Source organism: Carcharodon carcharias, chromosome 1 (genome assembly GCF_017639515.1).
Source record: "Carcharodon carcharias isolate sCarCar2 chromosome 1, sCarCar2.pri, whole genome shotgun sequence".
NCBI classification, from domain to species: domain Eukaryota; kingdom Metazoa; phylum Chordata; class Chondrichthyes; order Lamniformes; family Lamnidae; genus Carcharodon; species Carcharodon carcharias.
In genome coordinates, this window is record NC_054467.1 from 49,830,514 (window position 1) to 49,857,247 (window position 26,734).

The window sequence follows — 26,734 nt, forward strand, 5'->3', positions numbered from 1 at the left end:
AAGTTCTGTTCATGCCAGTAACCCTACTATTGCTGGTCCACTCATGCCCACCAGCTAAAGCTTCATTTCAGTGTCTATGTACCTATGCAATGAATGGGTGACCCATTTTACACAGTTAACTTGGTTGTCATAGGTTGTGTCATTGACCCAGATACATATTACTCAGGATTCTGAGCGGTAAGATTTTTGTGCTCGCTCCCATGTCGACTTTGGCTGTGAATGTGTTTGCCACTCTTCTTTGGGCGTACGATGCTGATTGCAGCAAGAGCCTTTAACTGTTCGACTTCATCCACATATCGGCCGGGATTTTCCGGCCCCGTCACAGGTGGGACTCACCGCGGGCAAGGCGGTGCCCCAGCGAGAAGTCCACTGACATGTGGCGGGTCTGGAAGATCGCAGCAGCAAGGGGGTGCGGAACATCCTGCCAATTATGCCACATTCACAATGTGGAAAACCTGTTCACTTTCCAGTTGAAGATTTTTCCACACTGTATCTTCACCCTAGACCGTCTGGCCACTAACCTCATGTATATATGGTTGCGCTTCTGTGGGTTCTGGCGCACGTTCTGCTGCTAATGCCAGGATGTTGCACACACTTTTTGTTTGATTGTACCTTACTGTAATCTCTGGTCACACCTCCAGAACCAGATTTCCTACATAAGTGAGCCCAAAGTCCTTGTACACCACATACCTTGTAAAGGTCTTGGAACGCAGGACAGCTTCGCAATTGGTGCAGCAGACCAAACTTCCAAAATGGCCTGCTTGCTTTCTGCATCCTGGCTATTACACCAATACTAGTAGCTGCGCCTAATGCTTGCAGGTTGTTGTCCAACCACGATGACTTCATATTTTCTGCCACCTTCTAGCAGTGTGTCAATATCATAATCTTTGCTTTTCTCCAAAGATTGAAGCCACAACCGGCTCCATTATCCGTTCAGGCAGCTCAGCTTCCAAAAAGTCCTAAGAGCAATCTTTGCCCTTACCATGGCACCTGCTGAAAAAATTGATTCTTCTGGCTGCTCTCTGTAGGACATCAGCTCCAAAGGGCGAATCCTGAAGTTCATTTTTGGGCAAAGCTGATCCTCCAGCAAATTCCATAGCTTCACAGGGTCCTTCTGATCCTCAGATAGACTCGAAGTGTTGACTCCATGAAACCCCTCAACTTCATTGGCTATCATTATCTGGCTCTGTGATGGGTAAATCCAAAAAGCATAGTTCCAGGCTTAGTTTGAAAAACATAATTTCAGATAGGATCTGTGGCCTTCCAATTCATGCTGGGGAATTTAGTGCTCATCTTCCTGACGTGTAAGGAATTTGTAACCTCACTACTCTGTGGAAAGATTCACTGTTGCAGCTGATGTATTTTTTTCTCTCTTCCCTCCTATTCTGTGGCTACAGTTCAGGTTTTTTTCCTCATTTTGCGTGCTTTCATCTTTTGTGTAGGAATGGCACCGAGGATGTCCCAACGGCCTTGCAGCTTTTTTTGCCCAATTCAAAACCAAATGCACAGCATAACTATGAACCAATGTGCTGCTCCCATTAAACACTAATCCAGCTAGTCCACAAATTGGGTACTGATTTGCAAAGCACCATCTGTAGAGGGACTCTGCCTCCCAGGGTTTTGATGTGCAAAGAGCCTCTGTATCAAATCTTGTCTGTGACTCATCCTGTGGTCTTCAAATTTGCATTGCTGCCACCACGTTGCATTTCTATGTTTGTTTTACACATAATCATCAATCTAATGCCAGGACTGGTAAACTACTTGTAGGTTTGGTTTATCTGAAGATACACAGATGAGTCAGCAGACAGGCCTACTTTATGGATTCAGCAACTATTAGTCACAGGGACAGCACAGCTGCAATTTCTACACAAACAGCTGTTGGTCACATGTTGCTCTACACCCTGGCTACTTGCTCATTTATAAATTCCCTTCCAGTCATATCACACCGCCTTGCTCTTATGCTGACCTCTCTGTCTTTGGTTAAAGAAAGCTCAAGGAACAGAATCACAGAATTGTTACAGTGAGGAAGGAGGCCATTCAGCCTACCATGTCTACACGAGCTCTCCAAATGAGCATTATGACTCAGTGCCATTCTCCTGCCTTTTCCCTATACAAAGTTTCTACTTAAACAATCATCTAATATCCTCTTGAATGCCTCAATTGAACCTGCCTCCACCACACTTCCAGGCGGTGCATTCCAGACCCAAACCATTCATTGTGTGAAAAGATTTTTCTCCCAAGACATTTGCTTCTTTTGCAAATCACTTTAAATCTGTGCTCCCTCATTCTCGATCCTTTTACAAACAGGAACAGTTTCTCCCTATCTACTCTGTCCACCCCCCTCATGATTTTGAACCTCTGTATCAAATCTCCTGTTAGCCTTCTCCCCTCTCAGGAGAACAGTCCAAACCTCTCCAATCTATTTTCATAACTGAAGTTCCTCATCTGTGGAATCATTTTTGTAAACCTGTTCTGTACTCTCTCCAATGCATTCATACATAGAAGCATACGTAGAAACTAGGAGCAGGAGTAAGCCATTCAGCCCTTCAAGCCTGCTCTGTCATTCATTATGATCATGGCGATCATCCAACTCAATAGCCTGCTCCTGCTTTCTCTACATATCCTTTGATCCCTTTCACCCAAAGAGCTCTAACTCCTTCTTGAAAAAATACAATGTTTTGGCCTCAACTACTTTCTGTGGTAGTGAATTCCACAGGCTCACCACTCTCTGGGTGAAGAAATTTCTCCTCATCTCAGTCCTAAATGGTCTACCCCATATCCTCAAACTATGACCGGACGCCCCCACCATCAGGAACATCCTTCCTGCATCTACCCTGTCCAGTCCTGTTAGAAGTTTATAGGTTTCTACGAGATCCCCCCTCATTCTTCTGAACTCCAGCAAATATAATCCTAACATAATGTAAATCATATCCTTCCTACAGTGTGGTGCCCAGAACTGTACACAATGCTCCAGCTGAGGTCTAAATAGTGTCCTATACAAGTTCAGCATAACCTCCTTTCTCTTTGCCTCTATTAATAAAGCTTGGGACACTGTATGCTTTATGTATAGCTGCTCTCTCACCTGTGCTGCCACCTTTAATGACTAATGGACATGTACACCCAAATCCCTCTGCTTAGAGTTGTACCCCTTATTTTATATTGTCTCTCTATGTTCTTCCTACCAAAATGAATCACCTCACACTTTTCTGCATTGAACTTCATCTGCCATCTGCCTGCCCACTCCACCAACTTGTCCATGTCCTTTTGAAGTCCTACACTGTCCTCCTCACAGTTTACAATGCTTCCAAGTTTTGTATCATCTGCACACCAGGATCTAGAATTTTAATATATATCAGGAAAAGCATGAAAAATATCCATTAACCGTTATTCGCTGTTTCCTGTTATTCAGCCAATTTTATATCCACATTGTTACTTGTTACTTTTATTCCATGAGCAATAGCTTTTCTCATAAGTCTGTTATGTGGCAATGCATCAAATGCTTTTGGATCAGCATTTCATCCTATGTATAGGCACTTTACAGCCTTCTAAAATCAACATGGAGTTTAACAATTTCAGACTGTAATCTCTGCCCCCATTTTATTTCCTTTCCTTTGCACGCTTCGGTCTTATCCTTGCTTTTATCTTGCTTTTGACTTTGGACAGCAGCTGTTCATTCATTCTGATATTCCGTTGTTCTGTGGACACACCTGTTATTTCTATGGGCTGGAGTTTATGCTCACCACACCACCCCCCCCCCCCCAATGTCTGCACCACCACTGCCCCCCCACCCCCCCCAACCCACACCAGGCTTGTTTTATGATAGTGGGGTGAGAGGGGGCACATAAAATGTGATGGGTGGCTATCCGAATGCCTTCTTACCCTCCCGCAACCCTTTTCCCATAATACAGCCCACTCAGCCACCCACCCTTTGGCCAATTCAGGCCTTTAGCTGCCCAATTAAGTGGCAATTAATGGTCTGATTCCACCTCTATGCCACAATGGGCAGTGGAAGGCAGACGAGAGTGGAAAGCCCATTTTTTTATTACTTGAGATGAAAAAGAGGGAAGGAGGTGGGGTACCCACGTTGCCTGCTTGCAATGCCAGAAGTACCTGCTACTGCCGCCGGCACTGCAAGAGCTCCCGGCTAATCTGGCCAGCCGACAGCTCTAAAGGGCGGGATTTCCTTCCACTCAGGTGTGGAAGTACCACTCCCAGCTTGTTAAGGACATCCGTAGTGTAAAATCACCGTCGGGGTGGCCTTTTTTAAAGTCAGTCGGTTTACAACGGACTTTACACTGGAGGGGACAAGCAGAACACACCCCTGTAAACTTCACCCTGACGTTTCTTTTCTTGTCCAATTACCACTCCCTTTGGCCCTGCACAACTAATTCTTTTGCCATTTAAGCTCTCCTGTTTTAATAAATGAATGTTTTCTTTTCAATGTGAAGTCTGCAATAGATACTTAAAGGTTTATTTGATAGAACTTTATTTTATCTCATCCCTGCATGCGTCCTGATGTCTGCCCATGGTGGATACTTGGTGGGTTGGCATGGTAGGTGTAAGCGGTGGGTGGGGGTTGGGGGGGGGAAGGATTGGCAGAGTAGCTATAAAGAGCCTGGGGAAGTGGGGGGGGGGGTGGTTGGAAAGGCATAGGGCTATAAAGGGCCAAGAGGGTGGGTGTGGGGATATGGGTTGGCAAAGAGGCTATAAAGAGCCAAGTGGGAGTGGATGGGGACATGAAGTGGCAATGGGCTGGCAAGGATGGGGCATGGGAAGTCTGTGGGAGGCAAGGGGGTGTGAGGGGTGGAGGCTGGGGGTATGTTTAATGTTTTAATCTTTGTTTTAAAAACTTTGTTTAGTGCTGGAGCCCCAAGGCACACCTTATGCCCAGCCTGCTTCCACACTCGGCATCCTCTTCAGTTCTTCCCAGGTCACCCACCCCGATTTCTAATCCAGCCTGCAGCCCCCGCCGCAAGCCAGCCACCCACACCACCAACCAAAAATCCGATGTCGGGGCAACCATTTTTAAAGGTCGGTTCGCAGAGCCAGGAATTTCTTCCACATTTGCACACCCGACCCAGAAGCGAAAATCTGGCCCTTAGAGTACTGTTTGCAGTTCTGGGCGTCATTTTATAAAATGGATATAGAGGCAGTCGAGAGTATGCAGAGATTTACAAGGATGATACCTTACATTGATGTAAATATCAGAAAAGGATGAACAGGCTGAGATGCTTTTGTCTTGAAGGCTGAGAGGTGATCTAATAGAAAATTGTGAAAGGTTTTGATAGAGTGGATTGCCATTTGTGGGGAAGAGCATAACTAGAAGCCATCAGTATAAAACAGTCATCAAGAAATCCAATCGGGAACTCAGAAGAAACTTCTTTACCCAATGAATGGTGAGAATGTGGAACTCGCTACCATAGGGAGTGGTAGATGCACTGGGGAGAAAGTAGACAAGCATTTGAGGGAGAAGGGAATTGAGGGTTACAATGTTGGATTAAATGAGGAAAGATGAGAGGAGGCTTGAGTGCAGCATAAATGCCAGCAAGAGCTGCTTGGGCCTAATGACCTGCTCCTGTGCCATATATCCTCTGTAACCCTATGTAAATACATACAATGCAATGGCCAGCAGGCAAATGCAGAATTTGAGCTGGAAGTGTACTGCTGCTACACTGGTGGAGGCATCTGCGCCTGCGTCTGAAACAGGCATTTGATTCTTTATACGTTGCAAATGATAGGTTGACATTTTTTGAGGCCAACTTTGTAAAATTGGGCTTCCCTGAACACAGCCAGCACTAGGAATACCAGGTCTACATGCAACCTAACCAGGAGGGACTACTAAAAGGCCAACAAAGACATGTTTCAAAAAAAATACTTATGTGGAACCTGGATGTGCAAGGAAGATCCCCCAGCTCAATATTAAAGCCATGGACTGCTGTCAACCACTGCTGATCCCTCTCTCCACTGCCTTCCTCCTTTCCTCAATTGCTGCTTCCTTCCCTCCCTTCTCCCAATCACACTACCCCACCCACTTTGTCACATCTCTCTCTCCCAGTTAATAACTACCATTTTCTCTTTCTAAGCCCTTTTTTTTTCATCAACGAATTGCCATGAAGCATTCATTTGGTATCTGCGGCTTGCCAGCCTGATGTAAACCAGGCCCAAGACCAAATTCTGTTCCATTGGAGGGGTGTGAGTTTGCACTCACATCCAGCACAAATAAAGTTCTAGGCCACTGAATACTGAAATGGCAGCACCGATCCAGGTATTATATCGTGAATGGATTAGGGCCCAACTGTAGCTTCTCAATTTTTGGTCACAATTCATGACACTAAAACTAAATTTAATGGAGCAGAATTGGTCCTTCATAAGATTAAAGGGTAACGATAGGAGACTAAGCCCTTGTCCCCAACATAGGCCTGAATTTTTAACTCGGTGGGCGGGCACCAACTGCAGGCCCTGGTGCGGTCAGGAAACAGACCGATCAATGACCAGACAGCATGAAATGTGTGCTGAAAAGCTCAGCGCTGCCAGGCTCGGGGCAAGGGGAGGGCAGGCAATGACATTCCCACGGGCGCAGACGAGCGCTGACAGAAAGCTCCCTGAAGGTAGAGAGCTGCCTCAAGGAGCTGCAGACCCAAAGACCATGAAATAAAGTTTTGAAAATCAGGAAAAAAACGTCCAAGCATCATAATCAGGCACTTGAACATATAGATAATAAGAATGTTGTGCATAGATTTTTTAAAATTTTATTTAATATTGGAAATCTCACCCCGCCCTTGGACGAGGTTTGATGAAAAATGCAAAGTCTTGCCTGTCAGATTTGCCTGTCCGTCAACCGTAGGGCTGGACAAACCACGAAAAATCGGAAACAATTGCACCGTTATTGCACACACCCGCTGAGCAAAATATCGCGCGAGCACAGGATGATGGGACGCTCGCCTAAAGAATTCTCGGGTGATTTTACGCCCGATTGGATCAGGCGCGCACCCACCCACAGGACATAAAATCGTGCCCATTTAATCATACCATAATTAAACACACAACCAATTTATCACAACCTGACTCGATTCGGATTTCCTACTCACAAGTCAAAATGTCATTATGAAACTGCAAGTTAGAAAACCTATATTTCCTTGTCCACTAGTATCGGGCATGGCCAGCGGCATGAGTGGACAATATGGCGAGAAGGCCAAAAATCAGTTTCATGACGTCGTGAAACCAGTTTGCATATATCTGCTCTCTCTCTTTAAGGCTGTCCCTCTGGGTCGAGGATGACTCACTTCCACACTAAGAATGACTTTTTAGGTGACTGAAGAGTCCAATGCGTGACCTACAGTCTCTTATCACAGGTGGGGCAGGCAGTGGTAGGGGGAAGGGGTGCCCGGGTTGCCATGCTCTCCTTTCACTGTCGATGCTTGGCTTCAGCTAGCCTTTGGCAATGAAACTCAAGGAGTTCAACTCTTTCCCGGATGCTTTCCCTCCACTTTGGGCGATCTTAGACGAGGGATTCCCAGATGTCGGTTACACTTTTTCAAGGAAGATTTGAGGGTGTCCTTGAGGTGTTTCCTCTGCCCTCCTGGGGCTCGCTTGCCGTGTCGAAGCTCCGAGTAGAGTGCTTGTTTTGGGAGTCTCATGTTAGGCATCCAGATGATGTGGCCCACCCAGTGGAGCTGATCGAGCGTGGTCAATGCTTCAATGCTGGGGATGTTGGCCTGAGTGAGAACACTGACATTGGTGTACCTATCCTGCCAATGGATTTGCAGGATCTTGTGGAGGCAGAGCTGGTGGTACTTCTCCAGAGTTTTGAGGTGCCTGCTGTACATAGTCCACGTCTCAGAGCCATTTGGGAGGGCAGGTCTCACTACTGCTCTGAAGACTATGAGCTTGGTGCCTGGTTTGAGGTCTTGGTCTTCAAACACTCTCCTCCTCAGGCGGCTGAAGGCTGTTCTGGCACACTGAAGGCAGTATTGAACCTCGTTGTCGATGTCTGCCCTTGTTGACAGTAGGCTCTCAAAGTATGGAAGGTGACTCACATTGTTCAAGACGTCGTCATGGATTTTGATAACAGAGGGCCGTAGGGTCTGGAGGAGGCAGGTTATTAGAGGACCTTTGTCTTATGGACTCGGGGAGGAGCTCTTCAGCCACAGGGAGAAGGCGATTGGGGAGGATTCTTGCGATGACCTTCCCTGTGGCTGACAGCAGGGAGATTCCTCTATAGTTACCACAGTTGGACATGTCACATTTCTTGAACACACCAGACGTCGGGAATCTCATTGTAATACACCTGTTTATCATTATAAGGCTATCCCACTGGACTCATCCCCCCACACTGGATCATTCGCCCACAACTGTAAATAAGTGACATGCACCTGGCAAGCAGCACTTTGCTCAGGACTTCAAGGTTTGTTTGCCTACTTTGCATCGGTCAGCTTTCACAGTCATCAGTGCCAGGCTTCACAGACAGCACCACATCACTTTTAGGCGGGGCTCACGGGCAGGTCTCTACCCACCAAACCAGCCACAAGGCAAGGGTGGTTTTTATATGGCTGCAGGGTGAAGCCTTGCTTGGGGAGGGGGGAGAAGTGGCCTCGGGCAAGGGGAAAGGCTGCAGGGCGAGGGCTGTACTGGGGAAGGGGGTTATCCAGGGTTTGTGTGGTGGCACAAATTGATCTGTGCAAGTGGCCTCAAGATGGTGAGGGCTGAGGAGACAGCTTCCAGAGGAGATAAGGCAAATGGAGATCTGAGGGTGTGCGTGAGAGAGCGCGGTGATATCCCTTGAGCTAGCAGTGAGTGAGATGCTAGTGAATGTGTGATGGGCTTGTGAGTGTGTGAGTTTAAAGAGATGGTTGCTTTACCTTGGCTGCACGGATGAGATCATTCATCCTCTTTCTGCATTGGATGGCCAACCTCTTCTGTGCAGCATTGGCACTGACCACCTCTGCCATTGCCTACCAAGCCAGAATGGTAATGTTGCTGCCCTTCCTACGGCCAAAGCTGGGGTACTGGGCATCACAGCAAGCCTCCACAGCATCCAAAAGGCGCTCGAGGGATGCATCATTAAACCTGGGGACTGCTGTCTTCTTGCCTTTCAGGGCCATGTCTTCTTTGCAGCAGTCGTGGTCTGGAAGCACTGAGAGAAGTGCGCACAACTGTAATTTAAATGTGGTGCCCAGCATGATGAGGTGACGGTGTGACAGGTGAATCAGAGCCCACCTGCCATCAAAACGGTGTTTTTCCCAGGAATGTATAATTAAGGTGACAGGTTCAGGATGATACGCCGTGAAAAGCCGCCATTGCGGCCAGTGGGTAAAACATTGTTTTGCCCACCCACTCCCACACTTAGTGCAAATCTGGGACGATTCCACCTTATGTTTCTGTTTGGTTCAAATATAATTTTAATCTTCCCCAAAATATTGCAACATATTATATGCTTCAACCAACACTCTGCTGTATTATTCTTATTTCCATTAACATCATGATTGCTTCCTTTTAGAACCTAAGTTTTTTCACAGTCACTGATGAATGTTTTTGCTCCATTGTAATATTTCTTCCTTCCTCTGAAGGATGCTCCACTCTCCAAAACACAAGGTAACAGCCCATCCAAAAATGGGAAAATCTGACAACTGACACTGAATTCTGATTAAAATGGGATTGGAACTGATTTCAAGTGGGACTGCTTTACATCATTGGGTTCATTAATCAGTCATGACTTATTCTCAGAAAGACATTGAGAAATGAATGTTCACCTTATTTCATTCAAATGTGTTGATTGCCAGGAAATATTTAACTGCAGTGTACAGATTTTTTAAAAACTAAATCATGCTCATTTATTTGTTGGAAAATAACTCTGTTAAGTATATAAAATGAGGCTGATGCCCAATAAAATAAAGTTTGAAGTTCATGCTTACAAGTAGCAAATCAACAACCTCAAATCTCACCATTTCAAAATATATTCTTAATTATCTAAGCCATTCAACAGCCTATCACAACAGTCTATCACAGAACAGCAATAAACCCTAAGGCCCAGGTTTTCACTCCCAGTTCAGGTGCACAGAAACGGGAGAAGTCTTGGCTCTGCAAACCTAACCTTTACCTGCAGTGTTGGGATTTTCGTTCTGTGGAAGTGGACTGGTTTAGAAGCTGGGGCGGCCGCCCCTGGGCCGAGTGTGGAGGCTGCCGGGAGGAGGTGAGCTGAACGGAAGGCTTGTCTCTCTGCTCTGGCATTAGGTTGAAATGAACAAAATACGAAAACAGGCCTCCAGCCCTCACCCTCCTCATTCCAGCACACACTCCTCTTGCCCATCCATGCCAACCTACGCCATCTCATGCCCTCGCCTGCCCCCAAGGCCCCTCATGTCCCATGTCCCCCTATTTACCACCTTTTGTCCTTACCTCCTCCATGCCAACTCACCTAGTATCCTTTAACAGTTCTGTGGCAGCTTTGACAAACCCTTGACAGCTTTGACATTTATTTGACAGCTTGACAATTCTTTGAGAGTTCCTTGTCAGTTCCAATGAGTTTGTGTATTAAAGGTGCTTAATCATGTTTACTTTTAATAATCCCACAGGGTGCCTTACCTCTCCCAAAGGTGGCCCGAGACCATATCCAAAGGGGTATCTTACCTCTCCAAAGGAGTGTCTGGCTATCCAAAGAAATCCATCAAGTTCAGGCCTCCTCTTACCTGGCCTAATCTGCACACTTCCAGTTTCCAGACTCTTGGCCTACCAAAATCCCACTTCAGTGGAGGCAACTGGCGATTTAAACGGCCAGCTCCCTCCGTGAATCATGCATGCACAAATCCTGGCCCAACTCCACTCTTGCCCCCGCGAAAAAGAAACATACTATGTCAGGGGCAGGAATTTTACAGCCCCTCCCGCCGGCGGAGTCTCCCAGTCCCGCCGAAGTCAGTAGAGTTTTAAATGGCTCATCGCATTTTCCGACCCTGCCCGCACCGTGACAGGGCCATGAAACTCCCCTTATCTTTCATTTCTTTGATTTTTCTCAATAGACCTCCTTTTCGCAATTTAACCATCTCTGTTTTCCACTTAAGCATTTCCAGATCATCCTTTTTCTCTTCCTGTGTGTGATATCGTTGTGTATGTTTTTTATACTCCCGTGTTCTCTTCCATTTGAAATGCTGCCTGTTCTGTTGAGTATTTCTCGTGTTCCCTGTTCTGGTCAATTTAACAAGGGAATGGATTTTATGAAGAACTGTACATGGAACCTCAGTTGAAATTCTCAAAAAAATAAGAGAATAGACATATTTCGGATTGAACAATGACTGCAGAAAATCTGGGCACCAAACCAGGAAGACTATCACTGTGGCTTTAGCAGGCCTGTGGATGGATCTAAGTCAATAACCTAGATGGGCTGAATGGTGTTTTCTTACTCCTTTTCTCACACATTATTTTGCTCTTCTATTCTAGTATTTCTGTCAGGGTTTCAGCAATGTCAGCATTGCCAAATGTCATGACTTTAACCAACAGACCAATTTGTGAAAGCTGAAGTTGGCCAACCATTATATATCAAGGGTGGAATTTTGATACCTAATGTTAGTGAAAATAGCTGCATATGATACAAATATATTGATTTATACAAAATAATTCAATTGGCTGCTTATTTACAATACTGCTCATTATCATCTTCGAAAAACTGAAATGCTGCTTCCAATATGAAGTGGAAGACAGGAGTTCACCTTATTATGTTCATTTATATTAGTGATTTTCAGAGCTATGCTGCAGTGCAGAACTCACAGAAATCAATGGAGTAACTCTTAATTATTTTGGTACCAATGAGAAATAATTTAAAAGATTAAAATGATGTATATTTAAGACACTAGTCGCAACACTTGTGCCAACTCTTGTGATAAACAAGATATGATTTTTCATCATTTTCTTTGTTTAAGTATATACATAAATGCCAAGGATTTTCTTTAAATACTCAACACTTTTCTAAACAATTGCCCAAGATTTTCCAAGGATGGTCAGAAATCAGTTAGCACACACATTTTTTAGTGATGAAATTAACAATGAAATTCACATGCTTGGCAGGGAGCCTTGCCTGCTAGCAATGCAGATCAGAAATTTGGGATCATATTGCCCAAGATTTTCCAATGATGGTCAGAAATCAGTTAGCACACACCTAAGCTTCCAACTTGCACTGTCAGTGGGTAGAGTTCACACGAGCTGATTGAACTCATAGATTTACCCTCACTGACACATAATCTGAATTAGGATAAGGCTGTGAACATTTAGATGCACAGCCACAAGAGTGTCCAGTTTTTAAATCATTGCTGCTTGAAATTATAAGGTGCTGCTGCCATCACAGCATCATACTAGACATTGTCGTGAGTTTAAGAGAGTGGGCAGAATCATCCCAGGTTTGCACTAAGTGCAGCAGCGGGCAAGTTAATAAATATTGTTTCATCCGCCAGCCACAATGGCAGCTTGTCATGCTGTATTGTCCCAAACCCACCGCATTAATTATGCATTTCCAGGAAAGATGCCGTTTCCATGGCAGGCGGACTTTAATTCACCCGCCATGCCATCACCTCGCCACATCATCACACCGGGCACCACATTTAAAGTGCAACCCCACAAGTGCCTCTCAGTGCTTCCAGCCCACAACTGCCGCATGGGAGACAAGATGGCCCTGAAGAGCAAAAAGACTGCAGTCCCCCCACTTCGGTGGCACGATCCTCGAGCGCCTTTTCAACGCCGTGGAGGCCCGCCGTGATGTCCTCTACCCATCACTCTGGCCGCAGGATGGGCAGCTGCATCACCAATCCAGCATGGGACGTGGTGGCAGCGGTGGTCAGCGCCAATACCCTGCAAAAGAGGACAGCCACTTAGTGCCACCACAGGATGAATGGCCTCATCCAGAGGGATGAGGGTAGGGTAGGGGTAGGGAGGCCAGGGTAACTCGCTCTACTCATCACTCTCAACTCTCACACTCACAAACCCATCATACATCCACAGGGATCTCACATCCCAAAGGGCAACACCACTAACCCTCTCATACACCCTCACATCAGGCTCATATCCTCTGGGGCTCGATTCCTCATCCCATCCATGGCTCCACTCACCACACAAACATTCCACACAATGCCATGTGTCCTGCTCACACTATCTCCATCTGTTTTCATGCAGGAGAAGCTGGTTCACATCAGCAGGGAGAGGTCCAAGATCGGGGGTGGAGTGGCCCACATTATGCTCCTCACTCACTTTGAGGAGCATGCCATGCACTGACTGGTGAGGACGTGGACCGTGCCTGCAGTGACAGTGAGATCGGCGGCGAACACCCACCTGAGGATCCTGCACCTCATCATCCATCTCCCAGCATAACTGTGAGTGCTCTCTCCTGCTACACACTAATTATCTCTACTTTGGTTCACAGGGAGCTCTGCCAACACCATCAGCCAGATAGTCTCTCAGCTCCATCCAGGTCCTCAGCTCCAGCCAAGAGGACACCTCCTCCATTGAAGAGCTGGAAATAAGCAGCCTGGAAGACCTGTCACAGAGCTTACCTACACCCTCCACCAGCACAGAGACGCACACCATGTGGTTACCGCTTGGACACATCATAGTCAGCAGCAGGAGGAGGCAGGTTCAGTCGAGCTCCTCTGCACTGGAGTACTGCTGGGGAAGGGGCATCTGTGAGTCCAAGTCAGATGCCGAGCCTCTGGATGCGGCCTTCCAACTCCAGAAAATCAGTAGAAGGCGTGGGAACATCACACAGGGCTGTTGGAAGCCCTCAACAGGGTGGCACACAAGTCGGAAGAGTGCGTCCACCTGCTCTCTGATAAAGTGGTGCCCACATGTGCGCATATGTGGAGACGGCGGATGCCATGGAGCCCCTGCTCCTCCAGAACGCGGGGATGTGTGCAGAGTTGCACTCCATCGAAGGAGCTTTGGTGAGTTCCTGCAGTGGCAATGCAAGGGGGAAACAGGGCACCTCAACGTCCCTCCAGGTGCTCCTTCCCCTCAAGGAGTCAGGCCAGGGCCCTCAGGCACCCGAACAGAGGGGGAGGGACAGCTGGACACCCTTGGGTCATCCATCAGTAATCTCAGAGGCTGTCCTCTCCCTCTGAGTCCCCTTTGCCTGTGAGCCTCTCAACCTCGTCCTCTGTCACTGCAGAGGGAACATTGGCCAATGAGTGATTCTGGAGGGAGAAGTGTGTGTGGGGCAGGGCCTTTCGGAGCCACGTGCAAACATTCTCCCACACACACGGATCCTTCACGTATCACACTCATCTCCTGAGCATTCTGAATGCTGCCTGCTGGGGTTCACTTTAAGTTGTCCATCTGAGCTGAACTGCATTTCCACCCACCCACTGATTGCACTCCCATACAGCACCTGTTCCCGCCCACCACGACTCTTGTTTCACTTTCAATTTAGACAGCGTGGTTTTGATTCAGTTTTTCATGCACATCTTTTCCCCTCCCCCAGTCACCCTTTTCCTTTCCCCCATCACTGTTGACCCCTGGCATTACCTTCCGCCGCCCCTCTGTGACCTACCTTTTCCTTCAGGGAAGCACAGGTGAGCATACACATTCCACTCCTTCCCGAAAATCTCACCCCCATATACATTCGCCTCCCTGACCTTCTCCTTCCCATCCCCAGGCTCCGTGTCTGCCTCAAAGTCCCCACCAAGCACTCACGCTGTCCTTTTGCCAATACCACTGAACCCTCACCCTCCCGCCTCACTGTGCCCTCGGTCATTCTACCTTCCGCTCATACCATGCCACCCTCACTTTGCTGCCCAAAAAGCGGTTGTGGACCCATCAGAGCCCTCCTTTGCACGTTCACATGGACACCGTCCCCGCCTGGAACTCCTTCCCCATCCACCCTGGTGTCCCACCCCTGATTGTCCTCCCCCCAACCCTGGACTCCACCCCCGCTTAGTCCTTCCCCCTCCTTGACTCCTTCCTCCACCCTTATTTCTCCTTCCAGCTTTACTCCCTCCCCTCTCCGCACTCCTTCCTCCCCGCCAGACTCCCTCCTGTCTCCACACTCCTTCCTCCCCTGGACTGCCTCCCTCTCCGGACTCCTTCCCCTCTCTGATCTCCTTTCCTTACACCTCCCTCCTCAGTTGCCATCTTCTCCCATTACCACCTCCTCCCCCCATACACCCTCTCCACCTCCCAACCTCCCCCCGACACCTACATTTCTGCCCCCAACCTCACCCCATCCTGACACTTCTTCCTCTCCCAGTTGATCCTAGACCTTCGTCTCCCACCCCCCCCAGTACATTTTCCTCTTCCAAACACAGCTGGACCTTCCTCTACTCCCCTTCAACCATCATCCGTTGTGAACAGAACTTCAACGGTGACTTTCCAACTTCCATGAGCTGCTTCACAGCAGAGCCATGTCCATGAGAATCCACCCAGTATGCCATGGACATTCCTCCAGTGTGCTGTTGGTGTCAGCCTCCAGCATCTTCTGCTCCTCGGATGTCTGCGGTGTGAGCAAGGTCCCGGCAGTAAGTCCCGACTTCTGCACATCACACTTGACAAGATGTGTTCTGCACTGGTGTGCATTCATGCTGACGTGGACAGATGATCCAGCGGGGTAGGAATGATTCCGGCGGGCTGGCCTTATAATGATATGCTGATGTATTACAATTAGGTTCCTGATATCTGATGGCAGGGAACACAGCTGGCCATCAACGGGCTGAGCGGACGATTGCAAACTGGTTTCACAAAATCGTGAAACTGTTTTATGGCCTTCTCACCATATCGTCTGCTTATGCCACCGAACACACCCAACGCCAGCACCTACAGAAAGTTCTGCCCAGCGTTCCGATTCTGTGCCTCATACTTGTATCTATATAAGATATAGATAGGCTTATATCTGTAGTATGAGTGGAATCTCATAGTTTCTGTCCTGAGAGGCAGAATTTAATGGTTGGCAGGGTTTGGTATGGTGGCAATGCCTACTGGCCATTATGCCATTAAGTGGCTCAATTGGCAGCTCGGTGGGTGGCTGCATTGCTAATGTTCCTGCAACTAGCAAAATGCCAAGTTGCAGGACAATGTTGGGCTCCACCCCCTACCTCAAAGCTTTTCCCCACCAAATTTCCAGCCTTCCCGCCCCCCCAACCCATCTCCAACAGGCTGATAAGTTCAGCCCCAGGAGTTTCAATGCTGGTGGTCACTCAGGGGTGGACAGGGTCTGTATGGTAATGCACAGGAGCTACCTTACCATGTTTGTGAAGTGCCAGTGACTTATATTACTGTTTTTATGATAAATTCAGTTAGTGGGGATGTAATCCTAACAGAAGTTGTAAGTTCAAGTCCCACTCCAGAGACTTGAGCACAAAATCTAGGCTTACACAATTGTCATAGTATTGAGGGCGCTAAGCACTGTTGGATGAAACATTCAACCAAGTGTCATGAAAGTATAATAATTTTCCTTTTTTTGGTTTATTGTGATGTAGGTTTGTGGGGGTAAGTACATTTGGGCCTGTGTGTGTGATTTAAATACATTTGGAGTCAAGTAAACTGCAAGCTTTAACTCATCAAAAGAAGCTAGGTGCTTGACATGCTAATGAGTAAGCATGGATGCTGGCTTAGCATGTAAGGTGTGAAGGTAATTTGCATTTTAGATAGATAAGGGAGATTTGGATTTCAAAGTGATTTTAGTCTGTTTACAACCAGCCAGATAAGCAAGGCTAAGGAATGTACTTCTTTTGCCCATAGGTTACTGACAATAAATAGTAGTAACATGAAAGTTTGTTGTACTCTGAGGAAGATACAGTTTCAAAGACATATGAAACAATAGAATTTACGTATTAAAAAGAGAGAAACATATATAAAGGAGAATAGGACTGTGTGTCAGGAGAAGGCCATGTGAGATCTAACAGGAGTGTGTGAAATAGCCATAATGAAGCCTCAGGTATTTGTGTATAAGTCTGCTGTCTGCCGAGCTGAAGCTGGAGAAAAGCCATTTGGAATTCTACTGTCTAGGGTGTCATGTTAATTTGGATCTGTTTAAAATCTAAAAGTTATTTTTGGACTGTTGCCTTCAACAGGGTGTAACTGGGAGTCAAGTTAATTAGAAATGTTAGGAGTTATTATAATAGTAAAGTAATTTGTAGTCTTAAGTATGTGCTTGGAATCTTTTATTTTGTTAATAAATATTCTAATTTAATTTTTTAAATCTCTAGAATTCTTGGTGGACTTATTACTACTGAATTCAGTGCACACACCTCGTAATAAATACAAATAGCAAAATCATTCTGATAGCGTGACCAAGTTTCCCTCTTGGATTTGGTCCGCCTGGCAAACATCATACGCCACGGCATAATACAAGCCTCGTCTGCCCATGGCACTCCTCAAAGAAGAGCAAAGGAGTTCTTTCCAGTGTCCTGAATATTTATTTTTCAATTATCACTGAAATAGATGATCTGGTTATTATCTCATTGCTGTTAGCGGATCATTACTGTGTGCAGTTTGGCTGCTACCATTTCCTACATTACAACAGTGACAACCCTTCAAAAGTATTTCATTGGCTGCTTGGCATTTTCCAGCCTTACAGGGAGACAAGGAGTGATCATTCCCTCCATGATCCTATCAAGAATTGAGCAAGATTGCTGAAGAAATGGCAGGAAGATGCAGTGCGGACACCAACCACTGCCTCTCTGCACTGACCTGGAATTTCCATCTCATTGGGCACCCCATGCTTGCTCACTGCATTTAGCATGTCAGTTAGGCCAGGAAGAAGGAGGGATTCCTGTCCCCACTCCATTTGCCTCCTACTGCCCCAGTAACTATTGATCTCTGTGCCTCTTTGGTTAAAGGTCACAGGAAGGTAATAATAGTGAAGGGCTCAGATGGAGATAGAGGACATCTAACAAAGGCCTCCTCGCCCTTTATTTCAAATCAAACACCTACCATTGTAGGCCTGGTGTTCCAGCCAGTCTCAGATTCACCCCCATAAACCCTCTGAACGAAACGTAGCTCCATTATTCCTGCAACAGTAATACAATCATCTATGACATTGGGCGGCATTGTCCGGTCCTGTTGGTGCCAGGCTTCATGGTATGGCAGGGGGGAACAATATGGCAAGAAGGCCAAAAACTGGTTTTGAGCCATCATGAAACCAGTTTGAAATCAACTGCTCCGCCTGTCAATGGCGGGCTGCCTTTACTGCCGCTGCACATCGGGAACCTAATTTCAATCCTTCGGCATCACATTAAACCCCTGCTCATTGGAATCATCCCCCCACATCATATTTACCACCCACGTTGGTGTGACTTCAGAACTGCATGCTTCACAACTGCTTTAAAAAGGCACGCATCTGGTGACCTTGAACTTTGAGGGGAACTTGAGGCGACCTTGTTTGCTGGTCTTCACTCAGGCCGGTGGATCTCCACTGTGTCCAATAGGCACCCAAGGGAGGGGTTGCTAAATTTGGGGGCAGCATGTTTCCTCCCTATGGCAGCCATGACTTCCCAGCAGCTTTTGATCCATTAGATGTGCTAGCTCTGTGCAGCGGCGCCCTTTCAATATGGCGCCCGGACTATTGAAGGCCTGAGGTAAGAGCAAGGCAGGCGAATAAAAGGCCGCCTCACCAGCAATCCGCCGTGTTTAACGTGAATGCATTATTAATGAGGCAGGATGTGCCGGGAATGCAGTGATAAGGCATGAAAACCCACCATTACAGCCAGCGGGTAAAACAACATTTTTCCACGTCCACTGGCATACTTAGTACAAATCTGGGACAAGTCCGCCCATTTTCATTTTCCTCTCTGCTCATTACACATATCTGCAGAAATTTATATAAGTTACTGTGTTTTAATTGTTTACACAGCGTCTAAGACTCAATATGCTATTATTTAGTCTTCATTAAGCAAGTGCCTATTTCTTAAGTTAATAAGGTGAGCTTACCATGGTTGTTTCATGTATCGAGCCAAAGCTATTAATGAAAATATTTACTTGTACATCAACTGGAATATCTAGGAACAAAAACAGAAGAATTGTTAATGTCACACCATAAATACTAAACTTACAAGAATGTAAGTTAGTTAGACATAAGACTAGTTAGCACACAAATATTTAGTCTTCGTCCGCCCCAAGCCACCTGTCAAAGCATTCAACTGTTTTTTGAACAACCCCAATGTTCTTAACAAGCTGATTATTCCAAAGAGGTATTATTTTTTGAAGAAAGTGACTATTGCTGATATATGTTATGTTCCTGGTAAATTTAAAGAAAAACTCATTCCAAATTAGAGCATTTGATGTCAAATGATTGCTGATCGTTATTAAGCGCATTTGAACACAAAAATGATGTCAAACTTTTCTGGGAGGGCATGGCACCCAGCTCTACCTGCATTGTCAGGTGGAGCCATTGAGATGCATCCAGTCCCTCCAAACTTAGGAAACAATAATTAAATCTGTTTGGAGATCTAGAAGGAGTCACTTATTTTATTTCTATTTTGCCTCCAGGTATGATCACCATAGTTTTGATAAGGTTATGGGACCATTCAATGGGTATAAAAGATACCCACACCAGCCATAGCCAGCAAGAGTTCCACTGTGATCTTCCAATCAGCCAAAGAACTCTCTCCAGCATGAACACATTTTTTTATTCATTCACCCGATGTGGATATCACTGGCAGCATTTATTGCCAATCCTTAATTGTTCTTGAGCAGGTGGTGGTGAGCCACCTTCTTCAATACAACTGAATGACTTACTAGGCCATTTAAAAGAACAGTTAAGAGTCAACCACACTGCTGTGTGCCTGGAGTCACACTTAGGCCAGACCTAGGAAGAGCAGCAGATTTCTTTCCTTAAAGGACATTAGTGAACTAGTTGCATTATTATATTGCAATATGCCTTTAAGGGCTGGCAGCATCCTATCACTTGAAGTGAAGTGTGTCACATGATCCAGCCTCAGTTTCACTTTGGCTTGGAGCAGAGCTTAGACACACAGCCCTGCTGCTCTAGTGTCCTCGAGCCTTCTATCCAACTGTATCTGTTGACATGTGCCTAGAAGCAATAAATGAACCCACAACGTGATGATTGGTGCCTTTTATATCATTATAAGATAGACAACATGGTGTGAACCAGTGGTTCCTTCTAAATGGTATAGCGCTCAGCCTGGCAGCAGGAAGAAGTACAGGTACGACTGGTGAACAACTTTAGATCATTCTACACAGCATGAAACAGCCCTTGACATTCTGGTCAGACTACAACAAAGTCGCAGCATCAGAGAGTGTTGAAATTGTAATGTGGGGATGGCACAGAAATGCTTTGAAAAACAGTGCCAGTACAATTCTTAGATAAAAAGCTGGTAAGCAGACAGATCCCTTATGGTGAGTAGGACACATGCAGTCAGGGGACCAGCACCAGGCTAGCTCATTTGCGGAAAGGCAGGTGTCACTAACGAGTGAAGGAGAGTCAAACAAAACAAAAAATTAACAAAATCATCATAAAAATCGGGCCAGAGAAGGTTGTAATTATAATGGGTGGAGCTTCAGAAAAGCGTGCAAAAGCAGCTATGGCGACACTCATCCCAGGTACTTTAGAAGACAGAAAATCAAAGGGATATTGTCAGAATGTCCACATGATTCCCCAACTTGAACTGGGATGCAGCTGACCTACTATTCGAATTCAAAATGTTTAAACAGTGTACAGAGCTATGGTCTCTTGGTTCAGATATATCTGAGCCAGACAAGCAAGCCATAAAAATTCTCTTAGCAATTAGAAATGAAGCTAAACATGTCAGGATTAACTGAAGAGCTAAAGAATGCCCAAAAGATATGGACTACATTGGAAGGCCGGATCAGAATCAGGTTACACTTGCATATTCATCGACTAGAGTTTATATCATTTTGACAACAGCCTAAAGAATCCATAGGCCACTTTATCAGCAGATGCAGAAAAAAGGGTACATACTGTGGTTTTTTTAAATGTAGAACTTGCAGGCAAAATTTTTGCATTGGTGATTACATCCACTCCAATGGAAGAATTCCAGAAATATCTGCTGGATAAGCCCAAGACATATAGCACCGAAAAGCTACTAAAGAATGGATTAAGTACAAATTGATCCTTGCAGGTCGATGAAACCTACAGGTCCTAAGCACAACTCCAATGGTTGACACACTTACTAAAACACCCAAACCAAGCAAAACACGTTGAAGGTGTGGCCTTCTGCACGCACCAAGCAAATGCCCACCTTTCCAGCAATTCTGAAAAGCATGTGGCAGAGAGGGTCATTGGCAGCAGCAGTGCACTAGAGCAAAAGCTGATGTACCTACAAAGAGCCAAGCAATGATTCAAATAGACCATACACAATGGGTATCTTGAAGCAGTAAAAAGGACCATCTAGTATCCCATCGGAAATATGTACATGAAATGACTGACAAACCAGAAACTGACAAGGCTCTGAAAAAGAGTCATACAGACTCGAAATGTTAACTCTGTTTCTGTCTCCACTGATGCTGTCAGACCTGATGAGTTTTTCCAACATTTTCTGTTTTTATTTCAGAAAATGACGATGATATGCGTGATGAGACGAAAAGTGATGAACACAGGTTTCATGCTGTCAATCTAGTGGAAAACACAGATACCATCATACCATCTACCCTAAGAAATTTGGTAGTTATTCGTTATTGGCCAAAATTTACACAGGGGCAAGTGTCAATGCACCACCCTTGCAAATTCTAAAAGACATGTATCCACAGACATGGAGAGCCATGGCGAAACCTACTGCTGCAAAACTCTCAGCATACAACGGTTCACTGATTCCATGTGCAGGCGCAAATACAATGAATCCTCATGGGTGCCACAGGTATTCTACCTCATGGAGACTAAAGGCCCATCAATTGCAGGTCTGCCAGCATGGCGTAACGTCACACTAGTGACAATCAGGGAATCAGTCTGACATCACAAGCCATATCAACTACAGAAACTACTACTGTCACCTCTATTCATGACCTAACATCAAAATATCCTGCATGTGTCAACAAAATTGGCAGTTTCAAGGGAACCACAATGTTATGCTTGCAGGAGAATGCAAGCCCACCAATTTATCTGGCATATTTTGCACAACACAAACGCCAGCAGCTACAAGAAGAAACAACAAAATATTCCACACTACAGAAACTGTGGAAAACCATTGTTGAAGGATGGCCTGATTCAATTCAACATTTCCACAAACACCTGAGACTACATTGGTCTTACTGGGATATGCAAAGCATCTGTTGGGGAGTCATTTTTATAAAGGCAGACAGGTCACCATACCAAAACTTTTGCGACCTGATATTCTTCAACAATTTCATCACTCTCACATGCGCATGGATCAGACGAGGAGAGTCGCAAGACAAACAGTCTATTGGCCAGATATAAACAATGACATTGAAGTCATCGTCAGGAAGTGCGAGGCATGTCAATGGCATATTCCACATGAGGTTCCTATCCGTCCGTGGTAGAAAATCACATCCAATCTCTTCCATGTCCATGGCACTGATTTCATCATCAAGATCAACAACTTTACCACGTACACCATTATTTGGCAACGGCATAATACATCAAGCATGCCTGTTGCGTGCACACTACGTGCTATTTTCAGTCTACTTGGTGTGCCTAGAGAGATCATTACAGATAACGTTGTCATGAAGAGATATTAATGTATATAATGTTACTGGAAATTATTTTAAATTGGACTAGGGTCTGTGTCTGTGTGTGTCTTAATTGGATTAAAGCTAGCTAGCCTGAGTGCTTTGATGTATAGTAGTTTTGAGATGTAAACAGTAAGGTAGAGGGTGCATTTGCATTTTGTTGAATAAACCATTCAAAGACTGGGGGCGAATTCTTGCACCTAGCTAGGAGACACCAAGCAATATGTTTATATTACTAATAAAATTGGTACTTTGAAAGGGATTGTATTGTTAGACGAGGTGGAGTTCAGAGGGCCTGATGACACAATGAGAATTTGTGTGTAAAGGGAGGCTAGGTATATACAGAAGAGTTTTGTGTGTGCAAGTCAGAGGCATGGAAGAGCGAAGCCTGTAAGCCTATCACTGTGTCTGCAAAGGAACAAATCAAAAGGGACCTAATTTTGAATTCATAAGATAAAATGTGCTCTGCCTGGTGTCCGTTTAAAGTCTATGGGTTATTGTTGCCTTGGGGAAGATTTCCTGGGAGTGATTAATTTGGGGATTTGTTTAATAGTTATTACGGTAGTAATCTGTAGATGTGTGTGTGTTTAATACTTTGTAAAATTAATAAATGTTTAACTTATATAAATTAACATCTGGAGGATTGGTGGTTTCATTTCTGAATTCAGAGCTGCATCTCAAACATACCAATTGAAAATATAGGTTATGACAGTTGCTTAAAGTTTCCCTCTGGGATTTTAAATAACTCAGCCTGTGCCAACTGCTGGGTCATAACACAGTCCACAATTTATTGGTAATCCATTTCAGCATATGTGTGAGAAGTGGAATATATTTTGCACTACTTCTCCTCATTACCCTAGATCTAGCAGCCTAGCTGAATTAATGATTCACATGGTGAAATCCCTAATTCTCAAATGTAGGAAGACCAAGCAAGATCAACAGATTGCAACATTACAACTGAGAGCAACACCTTTAAGTGCAACTATTCCATCACAAGCAGGGCTCATGTCTGGCAGACCAGTGTGTACCAATTTACCTACTCTTACCTGTTCTACACTCTCAGAGAGTAGAGAGCAAATTTTAAAACTGCAAGAGAAGGTAACCAACATGCATGATAAAAATGCAGATACAGGATTACCAAGTTTTCAGTTGGGACAACAAGTTCACATCTAGGATCCAACAGAAGGTACGCTGGGAGCCATTGGAGTTCACAGGGGTTTGTTCAGAACCAAGGTCCTGTGACACAAAGGTCATTTACACACAAAGGTGAGGTGTAACCGAGGACAGCTCAGATCCACCTCCACCTCTTCATCCACTGCGCAATCCTACTGCATCTAGGACAAGATCCAAAATTCCAGGAACAACATCCAAGAATGACAATCCCACAGATCATTGTGATTAATCAAAGAAACCTCCAGATAGGGTTACCATTACAAGATCTGGGCATACCAGCAGATTACCTTTACACTTTTGAGACCTATAGATTCATTAGTCCCATACACTTATGTCATGGCAACTAAACATGAACTTGCATTGTTTTTTAAAAATTCATTCCTGGGATGTGGGCTTCACTGGCTAGACCAGCATTTATTGTCCATCCCTAATTGCCCTTGTTGTGAATCGTTATACTTTGTTGAAAGGGGGGGAAAGTATCTTTAAAAAGAAAGGGGAGTGTTGTAATATATGTTGGGGAGAAAGAAAAAGCAAGAGAGACAGGGATAGGAAAATGGCGGTGCCCCGAGTACCCACCCCTGCCACGAGGCTCAGGGTGCATGGAATTGCTTGCAATTTCAGACCAGCCATTCATTTAGTTCAGAGGGATGGTCCACCTGGTTGTGTTATGTTTTCTTTTGTGCTTTAAATCATTTTGGGGATATATTATTAAAAGTTTGAGGATTGCCAAATAGAATCTGTCACTGTTTATGAAGGTGGATTTATGCCTCCTGCTGATGTCGTCACTGGATCCTGCACATGCGCTGACAAGTGCGCATAAGCAGACAGGTATCCGCAACCATCTTGCATTGGCAGCAGCCACAATGAACATCATGCTATCACTTTAAGGGAAGTGCGTCATGTGATCCAACCTCAGTTTCACCTCAGCCTGGGGAAGAACACAGACACACAGCTCTGGTGTCCTCAAGCTTTCTGTCCATGAGTGATCAGTGCCTTTTATATCATTATAAAAACATGCGGCAATTACAACCATCCAGTAGTTACTTTGTCATTGCTCCTGATACTAGCTTTTTAATTTCAGATTTATTTAAATTATTGAATTTAAATTGCCTAGCTGCCATGATGGGATTTGAACTCAAATCTCTAGATCATTAGTCCAGTTCCCTGGATTACTTGTCCAACAACATAATGCTAGCATATCCCTTGTCAAGGGGAAGGATAGGAAGGAGACTCACCCACCCATGGACCTGGTACCAGTAAACGGAAATGCAGGCAAAATGATGCATAATCCTGGTTGAACCAGGTTATCAAGCATTCTATGGCCGCTGATTCAGAGCAAGTAGTTTTATCTTTATGCATTAGCTTAAAAAAGGTGATAAAGAATTGGCAACCTGTTTTGCTCCAAGGCTTATTTTCATATTTTGTAACTGCTTGGTACATTCCTTGGGACACTGGGCATGATACATCGACTGTTACTCACAGATTAATTTCAAGACGTCATGTACTAGCTTACTTCCACTCATTGTATACTTGTGACTGATATGATTGTTGGGACTTTTAAATCTTGAAATTATTATATTATGCTCTAAATGAGAACTAATGGTGCCTCGTTTCTGAATGGAAGCATTGTTAAGCATGCAATCCAAGACACAGTGCCGTTGTTTTTTTTTGCCCTGTGCATTGGTCACTGAGTTTTAGTACTTGCACAACTGGGCAGCCAATCAAAGGCTTCACTCTAGTCTTTTGAAAATTTCTTGCAATGGCATGCCTTGCTTGTGACCAGTAATTCTGTGACACAAATGGAGAACAGGGGAAGGAGAAAAAATTGGTCTAATGATCAGGCCCTGACCCACTGGATCAGGGAGTGGAAGAATAGATGGAAATTATACATCGGAGAGAGGGTTCACTGGGCATGGCAGAAATAGACAAATTCATAAATGCTGTGTCCAGAACTGCTGGAACATGGAAAGATATAAAACCGTAGAGTTGCACTCCACAGAAAGCAGTCTTTTAGTCCATCATGCCGTTGCTGACTCTTTTTGAAAGAGTTATCCATTTTGTCCAACTCCCCTGCTCTTTCCCCAGACCCTTGCAATTTTTTCACTTCAACTTTTTATCCAACTCCCTTTTGGAAGTTATTATTGGATGCACTTCCACCACCCTTTCACACAACGCATTCCAGACATCGTTACTAAAGTACTGTTAAAGCCTAACCAGTGATTTATTTGACATAAATTCCTTGCTTTTGTCCTCTATTCACCTATTTATAAAGCCAAGCTTACCATATGCTTTTTTTAAATAGGGAAAGAAATGCTGTATTTAAAAAAAAATCAAGATTAGGGCCAAGAATCGTTACCTCTGCAACTGTTATTATACAGTCGAACTTCAAGCCCACCCTGAACAAATGCTTAAATTTTGCTGCTACTTCAGGGAGAGTAGATACTAACCATTGCACTTCTAGCAGCAGCACGGTAGGCTACCAAAGGAATACCTTCAATGGCAAAAAAAATTGTTGTTAAGATGACACCCTCATTGCTAGACTATGTGCAAAATAAGACAGCTACCAAACCAGCCACTTTATTCACCATTGTCTTGGCCATGCACATTCACAAATGGCCAGATTTCCATTCAAAGTCACTAAGTGCCTGATCGAGGGACCCAGCATCAGGAAATGGGGCCCGTGACAGTCACCCCTGCTCTTCATGCTGATCCCCCCCAAACCAACCATAACCCCCTCCCTGCGACCCCTATCACCTACTTTAAATACTGCCCTGTAAGTGAGAATTCTCACAATTGTTGTATGAGATCTTACATTTCTATCCACAGCACATGACCTGGCTTTATTGTCCAGGGTTACAGCAGATAGAAGAGGGAAGATGGAAAGAAAGATGCTACTTGAAGTGAATATGGGAAAGAAGATTCCAGCATTTAA

General features: G+C 45.0%; 1 protein-coding gene across 1 annotated transcript in view; it reads right to left on the reverse strand.

The window, feature by feature from the left end:
• The window catches only part of glrbb (glycine receptor, beta b), a 218,111-nt gene that overhangs the window by 141,847 nt on the left and 49,530 nt on the right, over positions 1-26,734 (reverse strand). The window contains exon 4 of the mRNA XM_041190631.1: positions 18,895-18,962. Coding sequence (XP_041046565.1) covers positions 18,895-18,962 — 68 coding nt within the window. The remainder of the gene's footprint in view (positions 1-18,894; positions 18,963-26,734) is intronic.